We start from the raw sequence: 15,199 nt of genomic DNA on the forward strand, positions 1-15,199 counted from the left end.
CTGAACTGGGCTTTGAGGAATGAATAGGAGTTTTCCAGGCAAAGGGACCAGGGCAAGAATCATGATGTGCAGACACTCCAGATGGAAGCAGGTGTGCCTGGGGTTAGCGAGCTGCTCCCTGTGCAACGAGCACAGGATATGGAAGATGGGGCCGCAACCTGGAGCTAAGGTAGTTGGCTGAGGCCGTATCATGAAGACCCTTGCATACCAAGGTGGGAATTTCATCCCGGAGGTAGGAATAGGAGTAGCTTTGATTTGGGAGAGGAAGGCTCTGGAGATGGTATAAAAGGTAGCTTGGAGTTAAAAAGAAATTTTTTTTAGTTTCATTTTTAGAAAAGAAGAGAAGATAAAACAATATTTCATGATCTTTTTTCCATCTTAATAAATACATGTTTCAACAACGCTTCCGTAGCTTGCAAAAAACACTATAGTGTTTAAGCAAACTGTTACATGGGGAGATTTTAGGTTATTTGTGTTTCATTTTGTCTTTTTCATCTATTAGTTGTTATAAAAATTAGGCACAGATTCTTAATTACTTCCTTAAGATAAATCAGTCACGAAACTGCTGAGTTAAAGATATCTACATTTTTCAGGCTTTAAATAAATCAGTTAAATTGTCCTCCAGAAAGGCTATACCAATTTCTTTCCTCCTAGGAGTGTTTGAGAATGCCCGTTTGCCCGGCACCCAGTACAGATCAGTACAGACATACAATAAGCAATTTCTCACTGTATTAATAGACCTGTTTTTGTTAGTGAAGTCACACGTTCTTTTTCATTGGGGGGCCGGTGGCGGGAGGAGAGGACATTTGTATTTCTTCTTTTGTGAATTACCTGTTGCCCTTTATCCATTTTTCTACTGGTGTGTTTGCCTTTTTTTTTTTTTTTCTTGCTCTGTAAGAGTTCTCTATATTTAAGTGCATCCTGTTGTTGCTATATGCGGTATAAATAAGTTCTTTCAATTTATTATTTCTGTACATGTCTAACTTCAATCCCTGGGAGAAGAGACAGGTTTGAATCCTCCACGGCACATAGCTCAGTCTATCTTCTGAGGCAGGTGCTCAACATATTTGTCAAGATGAGTGAATTATTTTTGTCCAAGCTACTTTATGAAACTCATTCTGCCCCACTCCAGAAATGGAAGGGATCCGTCAAACGCTCAAACTCCCCATGCTCACAGCAATGTCAGCGTTGTCTCCTCGTTTCCTTCATTCATCTAACGAATATTTACTGAGCCCCTGGTATGTGCCAGGTACTGTTCTTGGCGCTAGAGAAACCGTAAAGGGCAAAATCTTTCATTCTAGTTGGGGGACACAGATAATAAAGAAAATAAATAAAATATGTATGATGTTCAATTGTGATCAGCACTGTAAAGTACATCAAAGTGCAGAAGGGGAGACTGAATTTTTAAGCAGCATGGTCATGGCAGACCTCGCTGAGAAGGGACGTGAAAGTGGAGGTAGAGGGTTAGCCAAGTGGATATGCAGAGGAGAAGGCTTCTGAGCAGACTGAGCATGCACAGAAAGGTCCCAAGGCAAGAGCAGGCCCAGTGCATTCAAGGAACAAGAAAGATGTCAGTGTGGCTGTGGTGCAGTGAGCAAATTAAGGAGGCAGGGGAGGGGCGCAGGTCATGTATGGCTTTGCAGCCGTTGTCAGAACTTTGCTTTTCTTCTGAGTGAAATGGGAGGACTGGAGCAAAGAAGTGGTGTGGTCTGCCTTATGCTGTAAAAAGACAGCCCTGGCTGACACATTGGGACTAGACTGGGGTGGGGGCAGAGCTGGAAACAGGGAGACCTGTAGTAGTGCAGGTGAGAGATGACGGCATCGTGGACCATTTTGGTGGTAGCACAGGAGATGCTGAGGAGGGGCCAGGTTCTGGGCACAGTTTGATGGCCGTAGAGCCAGCAGAATTTCCTGGTGCAAAATGTGAGAGACAAGAATAAAGAACAGTGCCGAGGATTTCGGCTTCAGCAACTGAAGGACGCAACTGACATTAACTGAGATGGGGAAGATGCAGGTGGAGCAGGCCCAGAGGAAGAAATCAGAACTTCGATTTTAGAAAAACACTAATAATAATAGCTGCATCTGTATACAAGGCTGGGCACAGGGGCTCATGCCTGTAATCCCAGCACTTTGTGAGTCTGAGACAGGAGGACTGCTTGAGCTCAGGAGATCGAGACCAACCTGGTCAACATAGTAAAGCCCCTTCTTTACAAAAGAAGTACAAAACTTAGCCAGGTGTGGTGGCACATCTGTGGTCCCAGCTCCTCAGGAGGCTAAGATGGGAGGATCACTGGAGCCTGGGAGGTTGAGGCTGCAGTGAGCCATGGTCGCACCACTGCACTGCAGTTTGGGTGAGAGTGAGACCCTGTCTCAATTTTAAAAAATAAATCGTTGTATCTAAGAGGTAGGATTATAGAAAATGTTTTCTTTCTCCTCTTCCCACTTCTTACTTTGCTTGGTCTTTGGAATTTTTCAAAATGTTGAAATCATAAACAAGTTTTACTTTTATTTTAAATTTATTTATTTATTTATTTATTTATGAGACAGAGTCTTGCCCTTTCACCCAGGCTGGAGTGCAGCGGCGGGATCTTGGGTCACTGCAACCTCTGCGTCTCAGGTTCAAGCAATTCTCCTGCCTCAGCCTCCCGAGTAGCTACGATTACAGGCACCTGCCACCACGCCCAGCTAATTTCTGTGTTTTTTGTGGAGACAGGGTTTCACCATGCTGGCCAGGCTGGTCTCAAACTCCTGACCTCGTGATCTGCCTGCCTCGGCCTCCCAAAGTGCTGGGATTACAGGCACAAGCCGCCGCACCCCGCCACTTTCATTTTATTTATTTTTATTCATTTACTTTTTGGAGACAGGGTCTCACCTTGTCACCCAGGTTGGAGTGCAGAGGTGTGACCTCAGCTGATGGCAACCTCCATCTCCCGGGTTCAAGTGATCCTCCCACCTCAGCCTCACGAGTACCTGGGAATACAGGTGTCCACAATTACACCCAGCTAACTTTTGTATTTTTCGTAGAGACAGGGCTTCGCCATGTTGTTCAGGCCAGTCTCAAACCCCTGAGCTCAAGTGATCCACCCACTCCAGCCTCCCAAAGTGCTGGTATTACAGGCATGAGCCAGTGCGCCTGGCCAAGTTTTACTTTTATAATAAAAAACCATTTAATGTTTTTTTAAATAATAGCATGTAAGTTATAACATATAAGAAGAATAATTGAGGCTTGTGTCCAGAACTTGAAATTTAAATTTAGGTCAATTCCACATTCTCTGCGATCCCACCGCAGGCCAGACGCTCTGCTAGTTCAAGGGATACTGAGATGAACAAAGGTGGCCCCTGCCCTGCCGTAGCGCACTGTTCAACAGGCTCCAGGCCCCTCTCAGTAAATGCTCTCATCAAAGTGCAAACCAAGACCTGGGGGAGTGGATGGAGGAGGTGCAGTGAGAATATCCACAATCCCTCTACGGTAAAAACGGCGAAAGCATACAGATCAATAGACAGCGTCTGGACCACACTGAGTGAATTTTAACGCAGGATGGGAGCACACAGATGGCTGATCAGGTCTCTCTTTACTGAAACACAGAACATGTGCCAAGGTGAGTCCGAGGACACCTCTGGGAACAGGTGAAGCCCCTCCCCACATATATGCTCCGGTGACTGTGAGTGAGGGTCCTGTTGCCACATCTGGGGTCAGGGGCTTGGACCGGCTGCCCTTCATGGGAAACTTCTGAGTACCTCTCAGCACAGTAACGCAGCTGCAGTCTGTTGGTGGGGGCCCAGGCCACGGGCAGCACCTTCTTTTGGCATACGGGACATGCGTGGCTGCAGCTGACGTCTGTTAGCCTCTCCTGATGCGCAGTAAGGAGACCTGGAAGTGAGGCGCATGGGCGTGGAGTCCCTGGCAGAGCTGGAGAACAAGGGAGCCAGGTGGTCCTTTCAGCCCATCTGACCCATGAGCTCGCCATAGGCAGAGGACAGGAAGGGACGGTGGGGCAGAGCGCATGTGGAGGATGGCAACCCTTCCTGGGCCTCTTACATGCCAGACACAGGCTGGTGCTTCACACACATGTCATCTAAACCTCACAGAAACCTTACAAAGCAGGTGTTACGATCCTCATTTTATAAGGGATGAAAGTCGCATAGAATAACTTATCCAAGATCACACAGTTGGGAACCAGAATTCACACCCAGATCTAGCTGGTTCCGACGCTCATTGTCTAATTCCTGAGCCCAAACCGTGGCTGTGCCCAGAGGAGAACTGACGCCCAACCCTACAGGGCCTGGTGCCTGCGCCTCAGCTGCCTGACCTGCTCCTGATCATCCGGTTTCTTTCCGATTCCTGAAATCGTTTCCGGTTTGGGAGCGCAGACCTGAGATTCAAAACCGGCTTCCCGGCTAGGTGCGGTGGCTCAGGCCAGTAATCCCAGTGCTTTGGGAAGCTGAGGCGGGTGGGTCACCTGATGTCAGGAGTTCAAGACCAACCTGACCAACATGGAGAAACCCCGTCTCTACTAAAAATACAAAAATTAGCCGGGAGTGGTGGCGGGCACCTGTAATCCCAGCTACTTGGGAGACTGAGGCAGGAGAATCGCTTGAACCTGGGAGGCGGAGGTTGCAGTGAGCCGAGATCGCACCATTGCACTCCATTGCACTCTGGACAACAGAGCGAGAATCTGTCTCAAGAAAAAGAAGAGAAAGAGAAAGAGAAAAAGAAAAAGAAAAAAACAAAACTGGCTTTCCAGCCAGGCGCAATGACTCAAGCCTGTAATCCCAGCACTTTGGGAGGCTGAGGTGGGTGGATCACAAGGTCAAGAGTTCGAGACTAGCCTGGCTAGTCTAGATGGAGACTAGACGGTGAAACCTGAAACCCTGTCTCTACTAAACATATAAAAATTAGCCGGTTTGCTGGCACAGGCTTGTAATCCCAGCTACACGGGATGCAGAGGCAGGAGAATGTCTTGAACCTGGGAGGTGGAGCTTGCAGTGAGCCGAGATTGCACCACTGCACTCCAGCCTGGGCAACAGAGCAAGACAGTCTCAGAAAACAAAACAAAACAAAAACAACTTTCCTCTTCCACAAGGATTCACACTCGCTACTTTGACTGTCACGTGCTGGGGGCATTTGTCATTTATTTGGCCATCGGGTGTCGAATCTCCGTGCTATGTTTAGGGAACTCCTTGCAGTGGGAGTCTCGATGGGCCTCGCTGCCACTAAGAGAACTCCAAGGATGCAGATATCCCTTCTTCCCATCCCTGGCACCTGGCTGTGGACTCACGGGAGCACAAGGGCTAAGCTTGGCCTATCAAATGCTCCAACTCAGGACTTTGGCTCTGGAGCAAAAAGTCCAGCGAGACAAAAAGGCAGCGAGAACCCGTGTGAACGTGTGTGCAGGCCACACGACGCCCGTCGGCTGTGGCAGCATCCGATAGTGACTCACCAGCAAGAGGGACAGTGTCCCAGCCAGCGTGACCCCGCTGTCTGGCCCCCAGAGCCCCTGCACTCCCCTGGGAGTCCTCCTGCCTATTTTCCGAGCCTGCTGTCCTGGCATTGCTTTGATTCTATGCACTCTGGGACCCTGCCAACAAATCCCCCTTTTACTTATGACAGACAGAGGTTTTCTTTCGCCTGCAATAAAGGATCCCACTCTCCACGGACGTATCTTGTTTCCCTCTGCAAAGGGCAATCGCTTCCACCTATCCAGCCCGGCTATGAACTCTACACCTGGCATAAGACCCCCAGCCAGCATCGCTGCCAGGTTTACCCTTGCGAGGGATGACAGTAAGTCTGAGCCACTTTTAAGTGGGACGGCCCCCACTGACTGTGAGAGGTGCTAAATGCAAGCTTCGGGTATTGACAAGGGCACTGCCGAAGAGGCAATCCACGTTAGACTGTGTGCCGGGCCTGTTTTCACTGGTCACGTTTGTGAGCAGAGCTTAGATACTTCCCGTCTGCTACCCTGTACCGCACAGCAGGAGAACCACCTGCCCCTCAGCGAGGCCAGGCCCGTGAAATCTGCGTGGAGCTGACCCAGCCTAACCTTCCAACAAGCCACAGCATCCGCATCCCCAAGAGCCCTGGCCCCGGAATTTCACCATCGGAAGTTCTGTCCAGTGGGCTTCAGGAGAATTTTCCCAACTCGTACAAATGCATCCCAGTCTTGGTCCTCATCTAGAGTGTACGTCTCTGGGGTTTTTCTGCCCAGTCTCCCTGTTTTCTCGGGGCTCGTCCTTCCTCTATGGGATCCTGATTGGGTTGTCAGTCATGGTGGCCCTGGCAGGCCACGGAGACCTGCCCTTCCCCAGATGACATGAAAATTTGGGGAGAGGGGCCCAGGCGCGGTGGCTCAAGCCTGTAATCCCAGCACTTTGGGAGGCTGAGACGGGTGGATCACGAGGTCAGGAGATCGAGACCATCCTGGTCTACATGGTGAAACCCCGTCTCTACTAAAAAAATACAAAAAAATTAGCTGGCCGTGGTGGCGGCGCCTGTAGTCCCAGCTACTCGGGAGGCTGAGGCAGGAAAATGGCGTGAACCCGGGAGGCGGAGCTTGCAGTGAGCTGAGATCCGGCCACTGCACTCCAGCCTGGGTGACAGAGCGAGAGTTTGTCTCAAAAAAAAAAAAAAAAGAGAGAAAAGAAAAGAAAATTTGGGGAGAGGGAAGTTCCTTGTGAATCTATGGCTAACAAGGCTGCCTTTTCATACATGTGAAGAAAGACTCTGAAGAATGAAGGGAGTAGAGTTAAGACAGGGAGAGAAAGAGAAAATCCCCGTGATCGCGTTTGAGCTGCCGGATCCAGCCATACTGAAGCTGAGGAGATGCTTCTAGGTTTCCCAGACCTTGCCTTTTTTTTTTTTTTTTTTTTCATAAACTGCTCTGACTTGGGTTTCTGCCACTTACAACCAAGAGTCCTGCCTACCCTCCCATCAATATCACTGACCTTCTCCTCAGGGGCCAGAAGGCCAAGCTTCCAAGGACCAGAAGAAATCAGGGGTTGGGCAGTCATGTGTTTACATTGCAGAGAAGGAAATGAAGAACTCGGAGAAGGCAGGCAGAAGCAAAGCCAGGCAGAGATCCTCCGATTCAGCTCCTAACTCTCTGTAAGAAACGAGACTCCCTTCCAAGTGCGGCAGCTGCTCTTCTGTGTCCTGCGGGTCTTCCTGGCAGCCCCTGCAAACCTCACCCCTTCCTCTACTCCCCTGGTCCAGAAAGGGCCCACTCACCTGCTGCATCAGCCTCTCTGCCACTCTGGGGTCAGTGAGGTCTTCCGCGGAGGCCACACTCAGCCGCAGGAGGAGGAAACCTACATTTTCACCTGCAAATGGAGAACAGTAACATGAAAATCAGGGCTGGGCGTGGTCGCTCACGCCTGTAATCCCAGCACTTTGGGAGGGCGAGGCAGGTGGATCACCTGAGGTCAGGAGTTCGAGACCAGCCTAGCCAGCATGGTGAAACCCTGTCTCTACTAAAAATGCAAAAATCAGCTGGGTGTGGTGGCTCACACCTGTCATTCCAGCTACTCAGGAGGCTGAGGTGGGAGGATCACCTGAGCCCTGGAGGTGGAGGTTGCAGTGAGCCAAGATCACGCCATTGCACTCCAGCCTGGGTGACAGAGTGAGACTCTGTCTCAAAAAAAAAAAAAAAAAAAAAGGTCCTGTTTACTGCAGCGCTGTTTGCCATAATGAAATACTAGACACGACCTAAGGGTCCATCCATGCAGAACTGGCTAAACAAGTGATGGTAAAACAAAACAAAATGAAGAAAGAATAGCTTTCTGAAGGACGGGGAAGCAGGGAGGAGCTGATCAAGGGGGTGACATTTCAGTTATGCAAGACGACTGAGTTCCAGCGACCTGCCGTACCATACCGTGGGTAACAATACTCTATCGCAGCCTCTCAGAGCGCAGATCTCATGGTGAGTGTTCAAACCACACTAAAGACAATTTTATTCACTGGTCAGTAAAACTAAGGCAATAAGCTTGGGTGCAGTGGCTCACCCCTGTAATCCCAGCACTTTGGGAGCCCGAGGCGAGCAGATCACCTGAGGTCAGGAGTTCAAGACCAGCCTGGCCAACATGGGGAAACCCCATCTCTACTAAAAATAAAAATTAGCTGGTGTGGTGGTGCACGCCTGTAATTCCAGCTACTCGGGAGGCTGACGCAGGAGAATCACTTGAACCTGGGAGGCAGAGATTGCGGTGAGCCAAGATTGCACCATTACACTCCAGCCTGGGCAACAAGAGCAAAACTCTGTCTCAAAAAAAGAAAAGAAAAGAACAGAAAATAAACAATCCCACAGGTTACACGTGTGAAGAGAACTGGCTGGGGGTACAGCCAGGGGAGGAAGACATTTTATGATGTACCTTTTTATGCTAATCAACCAATAATAAAGGTATTTTTCTTTCCAGGACAGTTGAGCTACCATCTTTAGCCCTGTCAGATGGGGTCGTGTTACCCACCTCATAAGGCTGTTTTGAAGGTTAAATAGAGGAGATAACATACACGAAGCTGGTGGCACTGCCTGGCATCAGAGAGAACGTTCAGCGGGGGCCAATGCTTACTGGGTGTGAAACATGTTTATATCACCCCTGCCTACAATACAAAAGGTATTCAGTAATATCTTTATTTATTGAGTGGCTGTGATTAATGTTTGTATCCTCACCTCCCCCAGAAAGGTGGGAGAAGCTGTGGATACACAGAGATGCCCAAGGGAAGTGACAGGAAGTGGAGGTGGAGGCTGCAGGCTGGCCAGAAGCTGGACTGACCAAGCAGCCTCTGACAATAAACTCTCCCCTGAGAAGTCCCTGTTTGTTGCCTTAGAGATGTAGCTTTAAACTCCCAAGCCTTTGCTGTATTTATTTGTTTGTTTGTTTATTTTTGAGATGGAGTTTCACTCTCGTCACCCAGGCTGGAGTGCAGCGGCGTGATCTCGGCTCACTTCAACCTCCACCTCCTGGGTTCAAGCAATTCTCCTGCCTCAGCCTCCTGAGTAGCTGGTATTACAGGGGTGCGCCACCACACCCGGTTCATTTTCAATTTTTAGTAGAGTCGGGATTTCACTATGTTGGCCAGGCTGGTCTTACACTCCAAACCTCAGGTGATTTACCCTCCTCGGCCTCCCAAAGTGCTGGTGTTACAGGCGTGAGCCACCGCTCCCGGCCTGTATTCATTTATTTTAAGTCACTATGTATGGCATAAATCCTAGGAAATGCATCCAGCGGGCCCCACTTTCATGGGATCCCAGCCCATCAGAGAGCAGCAGCTTGGGCCTGATGCCTGCATGCTGCTCCTCTGTGTGGCTATGGCTGGAATAGAAGCTTCCAGAGCTGCTCAACAGTGAACTTCATAGGTCAGAGCTGGACAGGACTTCGGCGCCCATCCCAACCCTCTCCAACTACAGGTGGGGAAACTGAGGCCCGGAGAGGGAGAGGGACTTGCCCAAGGTCACTCGGGTTGTTAGAGGCAGAGCTGAGACCAAAAACCATTTTTCCAGACTTCCATCTCCACCTCTTTCCATACACAACCCTCCATCTGCCTTTTCCTGATTTCGCCAAGAACCACTAGAAGATCACGAAGCGGCAACATCAGGGGCAGGCTCCGAATAGGCTCCAGATCCTTCCCTCCTCTCCACTCCTCAAGCGCAGAGACGTCCTGGAAACCCCGCATCCCAAATCCCCAAAGATCACCAGCAGGAGCCACTCACCTGCACTCACGTCTGTGGTCGGCCTCGTCTGAGCAGTGGTGGGCGTGGCTGTTGGGGGCTTCATCGGGGTCTTCGCTGAGGTTGTGGTCTTGGCTAAGGTGCTGTTCGTCCCTCGGCTGCTGTTGGCTGTAGTCGGAGGGACAGAAGGAAGAGGGTCCCTGCTGGTGGGGAAGGGCCCTTTGGTTGTGATGTCCGTGGTCGGTGTCTCTGAAGGGGTGAAGTTCTTGATGGTGGCTTTTGAGGTGCTGTAGGAGGAAGCAGAGCACCCAGCAAAGGAAGCTGTTCTGCCCACTGCTGACCCGGCCTCTGTGGAGACGAGAGCTGCTCCTGAGACGCTGACGTCACTTGGTGTCTCAACAGAGAGGGCTGAGGTTTCTTCCAGGGGATTCCTGCTGACTGTGGCCAGAGTTCCACTGAGGGTCATGGCCCCGGGTGCTGTCACTTCTCTTTCTGTGGTGCTGTTGGTGGGGAGTGGAGTCCCAACCGTGGCATCAGGTGCGGTTGACTCTGTGGCACCGGCTGTGGACAGGGTCTTGGCAGAGGCTGTGGCCTCGGTGCTGTGTGGTTTTGCATCCGTGGAGTCAGGCAGAGCTGGTGGATTGGAGGTGGGCGAGGCCTTCACGCCTTCCGTGGGGCTGTGATCTGTGTCTGAGGCCCCAGGGATGCTGGAAGTCGTTGTTTCTATTTCCGTGATGCTGCAATTGATAACCTCGACGGGGGTGACGGTCACCAGGGCTTCAGCGAGGAGAGTGACGCCAGATCCCAGGGACCATGAGGGGGTGACGGCTGGAGGGGGGCTGTCGGAAGAGGCGCTGCTGTCTGAGGCCAGGCCCTTAGCTTCTGTGGAGGTGTGAGCCAATGTCGACTGGCTCTTCAGAGCTATCATCGGTGTCTTTGCCTCTTCAGAGCTATCATCGGTGCGAAGGGTGTCAGAAATGGCTTCCTCAGGATCGCTGCCTGTGACGGGCTCAGCTGTGGTCGTTCCAGGTCCCTCGGGGCCGCCAGTGGCGGCTGATGTCTCTGCAGAGGTGGCGATCAGCACCGTGCAGTCGGGAGGTGTTTCTGTGGGCGTCCTGGTCTCTGTTGCAGGGGAGATGCTCTCGGTTCCCTGGGTCTCTGCCTCTGGAGTGGGGCCGGCTGGGGTTGAGGACCTACAGGAGCTCTCAGCACTCAGAGCAGGAGTTTCCAGAGCGGCGTGGCCTGGTGCTGGAGTCATAGCGAGCACTTCTGTGTCGTCCATTGTCATCGCAGTGTCTGCTCTGAGGCTGCTGGGGCCTGTGTTGGTTAAGATTGACTTGGTGAGCCTGGGTTCCAGTGGACTTCACACAAGCGATTTCCTTTACACCCTGGGCACTTCTGGGAGGAGGGTGGGGAGGGGAAGTGCTGTTACCTCCTTTGTCATCTACATAAGCGAACAAGAAGGAGGCAGTCCTGGGAAGCCCAGGCCCGTGTGGCAGCCACAGAGCTGGGGTTGCCATGACTGGTGTCCTCTGAAGCCCTGACAACTCACTAGGGGCCAGCAAGCCCCGGGATCTGCTGGCTCTCGGCCTGCGTCTTTAACAGGGGATGAGTGGGGCCAGTGTCCACCTTCCAGGGTGAGCCAAGGAGGCAGAGCAGCGTCCAGGACTCGCAGAGCTTTCTGAACCTGTGTCCCCTTCCCCGGCCACTTTTCTCATCCAACACATACTTCCCCATGGAAGTCAAAACCCTTAAAAGATGAGAAAGGCCTATGGTTCTGCCTTTTGGGGTGGCTGGGTGGACTGAAGGGAGGAACCTCCAGAGACAGGGTGGGCAGTGCTGCTGCCAAAGTGAGGGAGCCGGCAGAGTCCTTGGGGCTCCGGCAAGGGAAACAGGGTGCCCCACCCTGCCAAGGCCCCTCCTGAACGAGAGCTGAGAACTGCAGGGTTGGAGCCCAGGAACCATAGAAACTGTGGCCATGCATTTTCCACAGGACGCAGGCAGCCAGCTCAGACAAAACCCAGCCTTTCAGAGAGCGGCTGCTGCCACTTCTGCCCAGGGCAGAGGCCTGTTCCCTTGACTGGCCCTGAGGAGGGAGGAAGTGGGGGGCCCGAGGGAGGCTGCGGCAGGATACTTTCCCCAGAGACAGGAACTCGCGCTGTTGCCCAGGCAGGTCTTGAATTCCTGGGCTCAAGTGGTCCTCCTGCCTCAGCCTCTTGAGTGGTTTACTGCAAGATCTTTTCTGGCCTGAGAAAGGGGGGGTGCCTCTCCTGTCTAGAGGGAGATCGGGCTCTCCCTGTGAGGAGGCCAAGGAGCCTCTTGGAGAGGGCTTCTAGATTTAACAAATAAAAATATAGGGTACTCAGTTAAATTTGAACTTGCATTTCAGATAAATGACGAATAACTTTTTAGCACAAGTATTTCTCATGCAATATTGGCTACATACTTACACTAAAAAAAAAAAAAAAATTGTTACCTGAAATTCAAATGTGACGGGATGCCCTGTGTATTTTATGTAGTAATCCCAGTCTTGGAAGGAAAAGGATCAAATACAAACCCCCTCATTTCTCTGAGCCTTCTGGGTCCAGCCCACACAGCTAGAAGCCTGAAGGTGGCGCTCTTGGAGTCTGACCTCCCCCGGCACATGGTTTGAGATAGTCTTGACCCAGCTCCACTGCTCCAAAAGTAGCCCATAGACCCCAAGGAGGCCTAGAACCTCTCCCCAGGGCGTCAGGATGGGGCCCCAGGTCCCGGCTGGTTGTCCTGTGGACCTCAGGGAATGACGGGGCAGGAGTCAAGAGCCTTGGTTGCAGCTGCCGCTGTGCTGCCCACTACTGGCTCTAGGGCTGGATGACTCGGCCTCCTACTAGCCCGGCCAGTCTCTAGACCCCTCCCAGCCTCCATGTCCTCACCTGAGTAAACAGGTCACAATACCTGCCTTGCCAAGGTGGTGAGGACCAGCGGAGAAGGTGAAAGGGAAATTTCTTATCTTCCAAAGCCCACAAGGTAAGCACCCCTCCCCCATGGAGTCCTCTCCCCAGCCACCTGAAAGCACGCACAGTCGATGTGACTGTAGTGAGGAGTACGGGCTGCACCCCCAGGCAGTGCGGCGAGTCCTGGGCACCCGCTGCCACCACTGGTCCACTGCAGCCCAGCTGCACACACAAACCTCACCTTTGCAGGAATGTTCATCTGCCTTCATGACAGTTTCTTCTCCCCACTTCAAGGCCTGAGATCATTTCTCTGAGCCTTCTGGGTCCAGCCCACACAGCTAGAAGCCCAGAGTGGCGCCCTGGGAGCCTGACTTCCCCTGGCACATTTTCCAGCTTTTCCAGGAGCCCCGGGGTGTCAGTTTTGCTGTGAAACCTCCTCATGCTCCCCAAGCCCACAGCCTTTTGGGTTCGGGGGTTCTTCTCAAATACAGCAAAGCCCGGCCCAGCCCCTCGGTAGCTCTGGAACACTGCAGCTCTCCTGGTACAATCTTCAAATCTGGCGGAGAGGAAAGCAGGTGGACTTGGGACCCTGAGTTGGAGAACCTGCTCTCTGCCCTGTGACCCTGGCCAAGTCTCTCAGCTCCAAGCCTGCATTTCCGCATCTGTAAGGTGGAGCTAACAGGACACGTGCAGCACAAACCAGGCCACGGTGAGCACAGGCAGGAGGCCGCGGCGTGCAGTGCTCAGGCCTGTGTAGAGTCAGATCCTGGCTCCGAGGAGGAGTCACTGGATCCCCAGAAGCACAGTGGCCTCATCCTTAAAGCAGTGGAGGTCGGGGGTGGTCAGAACAGGGCCATCTTGTAGGGCCATTGTGAGGGTTAAAAATATAATGTATGATAATGATGCATTAAAGTAGGTTCCTCAGTCCTAACAAACGTGCCACTCTGGTGGGGGATGTTGATGATGGGGGAGGCGGTAAGTGGTGGGGATGGGAACTCGATACTCTCCACTCAAATTTGTTTTTTTTTTTTTTAAACAGTTTCACTCTGTTGCCCAGGCTGGAGTGCAGTGGCATGATCTTGGCTCACTGCAACCTCCACCTCCCAGGTTCAAGCAATCCTCCTGCCTTAGCCTCCTGAGTAGCTGGGATTACAGGCACCTGCTACCACATCCCACTAATTTTGTATTTTTAGTAGAGACGGGGTTTCTCCATGTTGGTCAGGTTGGTCTCAAACTCCTAACCTCAGGTGATCCACCCGCCTCGGCCTCCCAAAACGCTGGGATTACAGGTGTGAGCCACTGCACCCGGCCTCTCCACTCAACGTTTACAGCAAACCTAGAACTGCTCTAAAATAAAATAAAAAAATAAAATAAAATAAATCCCCCCCTTTTTTAATGTATGTGATGAGTTTGGCACAACTCCTACTAGCGACAGGTCAGGGTTCGTTCCCGTCCTTCACAAAAGCCCTGCCTCTCAGCATCCACCCTTCCCAAGCAGTTTGTGGTAGTCGGACTTTTCACTCCATATCTGTATTTTGAAGGAAATCCATGCCAGGTAATAAACTTGGAGTCCGAATCTTGTTGAGCCACATTCTTCAGCTTTCTGCACAATGATCGCCAGCTGGCACCTCCCTGCACCCACCTCCCCGCCCCACTCACTCTCCACGTTCATAGAGACAGACTCTCAGCCACCTCTTACCATGGCAGCACCATGCAGGCTTACACACACACACACACCGTCATCCGCACACTCTTTATCATCAATGGTAGCACTTCACAGGTAGCACCATGGTTCCTTATAATCAACCCAAGAGCGCCTGCCCTTGCCCACACTGAAATTCACTCCCAGAGCCTCACGACAGGAGAGGCCCACCAGGCCCCTCTGGCCTCCTTACCTGCAGAGCTCCCAGAGACCGCAACCTCCCAGCAGAAGAAGAAAAGGGGCAGAGCCAGACCCCAGAGACGGCCCATCCTAGCCGGCCACCGCCACTGCAGAACTGCAGGCTGTCTCACAGGTACCTTTTCCTGCTTCCTCAAGCCAGGGAGGAGGGGCCACCTCCTGCCGAGGTGTGTGACTGGCTGGTTTCCAGGATGTGGCCACACAAATGTGCAGGCCGAGGGCTGGCAGGTTGAGGCTGCCAGCAAGCTGACCCCCTGCCTTCCTGGCCCAGTAAACACTCCACTGACATTTGATTTGAAGATGTGGAATCACTAGCTTTTTTTTTTTTTTTTTTTTGAGCTGGAGTCTCGCGCTGTCGCCCAGGCTGGAGTGTACAGCAGTGAGATCTCAGCTCACTGAAACCTCTTCCTCCCGGGATCAAGCAATTCTCCTGCCTCAGCCGCCCGAGTAGTTGGGATTACAGGCACCCACGACCACGCCCAGCTAATTTTTGTATTTATGATAGAGACGGGGTTTCACCATACTGGCCAGGCTTGTCTTGAACTCCTGACCTCAGGTGATCCCCTCGCCTTGGCCTCCCAAAGTGCTGGGATGACAGGCCTGAGCCACCACGCCCGGCCAAATCACTTCCACAGTGACACTGACCCTCAGTCTTGTGCTGGGAAGGCCACAGGAGGCCCCGTTTCACCACCTCCCCTCCTGTG

General features: G+C 52.0%; 1 protein-coding gene across 6 annotated transcripts in view; it reads right to left on the reverse strand.

Moving 5' to 3' along the window:
• The window catches only part of MUC20 (mucin 20, cell surface associated), a 15,383-nt gene extending 710 nt beyond the window's left edge, over nt 1-14,673 (reverse strand). Inside the window, exons 1-4 of one of the 6 annotated variants that reach the window (XM_023214860.1) lie at nt 14,491-14,673; nt 9,705-10,979; nt 7,226-7,317; nt 3,509-3,910 (exon numbers count right to left, since the gene is read on the reverse strand). In XM_023214860.1, the coding sequence (XP_023070628.1) occupies nt 3,842-3,910; nt 7,226-7,317; nt 9,705-10,979; nt 14,491-14,566 (1,512 nt within the window). In that variant the 5' untranslated portion in view covers nt 14,567-14,673 and the 3' untranslated portion in view covers nt 3,509-3,841. Of the gene's footprint in view, nt 1-3,508; nt 3,911-6,867; nt 7,318-9,704; nt 11,061-14,490 lie in introns of those variants that run through there. The other 5 variants (XM_023214861.1, XM_023214862.1, XM_023214863.1 and 2 more) reach the window with 5 other exon arrangements.
• Nucleotides 14,674-15,199: the final 526 nt, after the last annotated feature.

This window comes from Piliocolobus tephrosceles, chromosome 2, assembly GCF_002776525.5.
Source record: "Piliocolobus tephrosceles isolate RC106 chromosome 2, ASM277652v3, whole genome shotgun sequence".
Lineage (NCBI taxonomy): Eukaryota > Metazoa > Chordata > Mammalia > Primates > Cercopithecidae > Piliocolobus > Piliocolobus tephrosceles.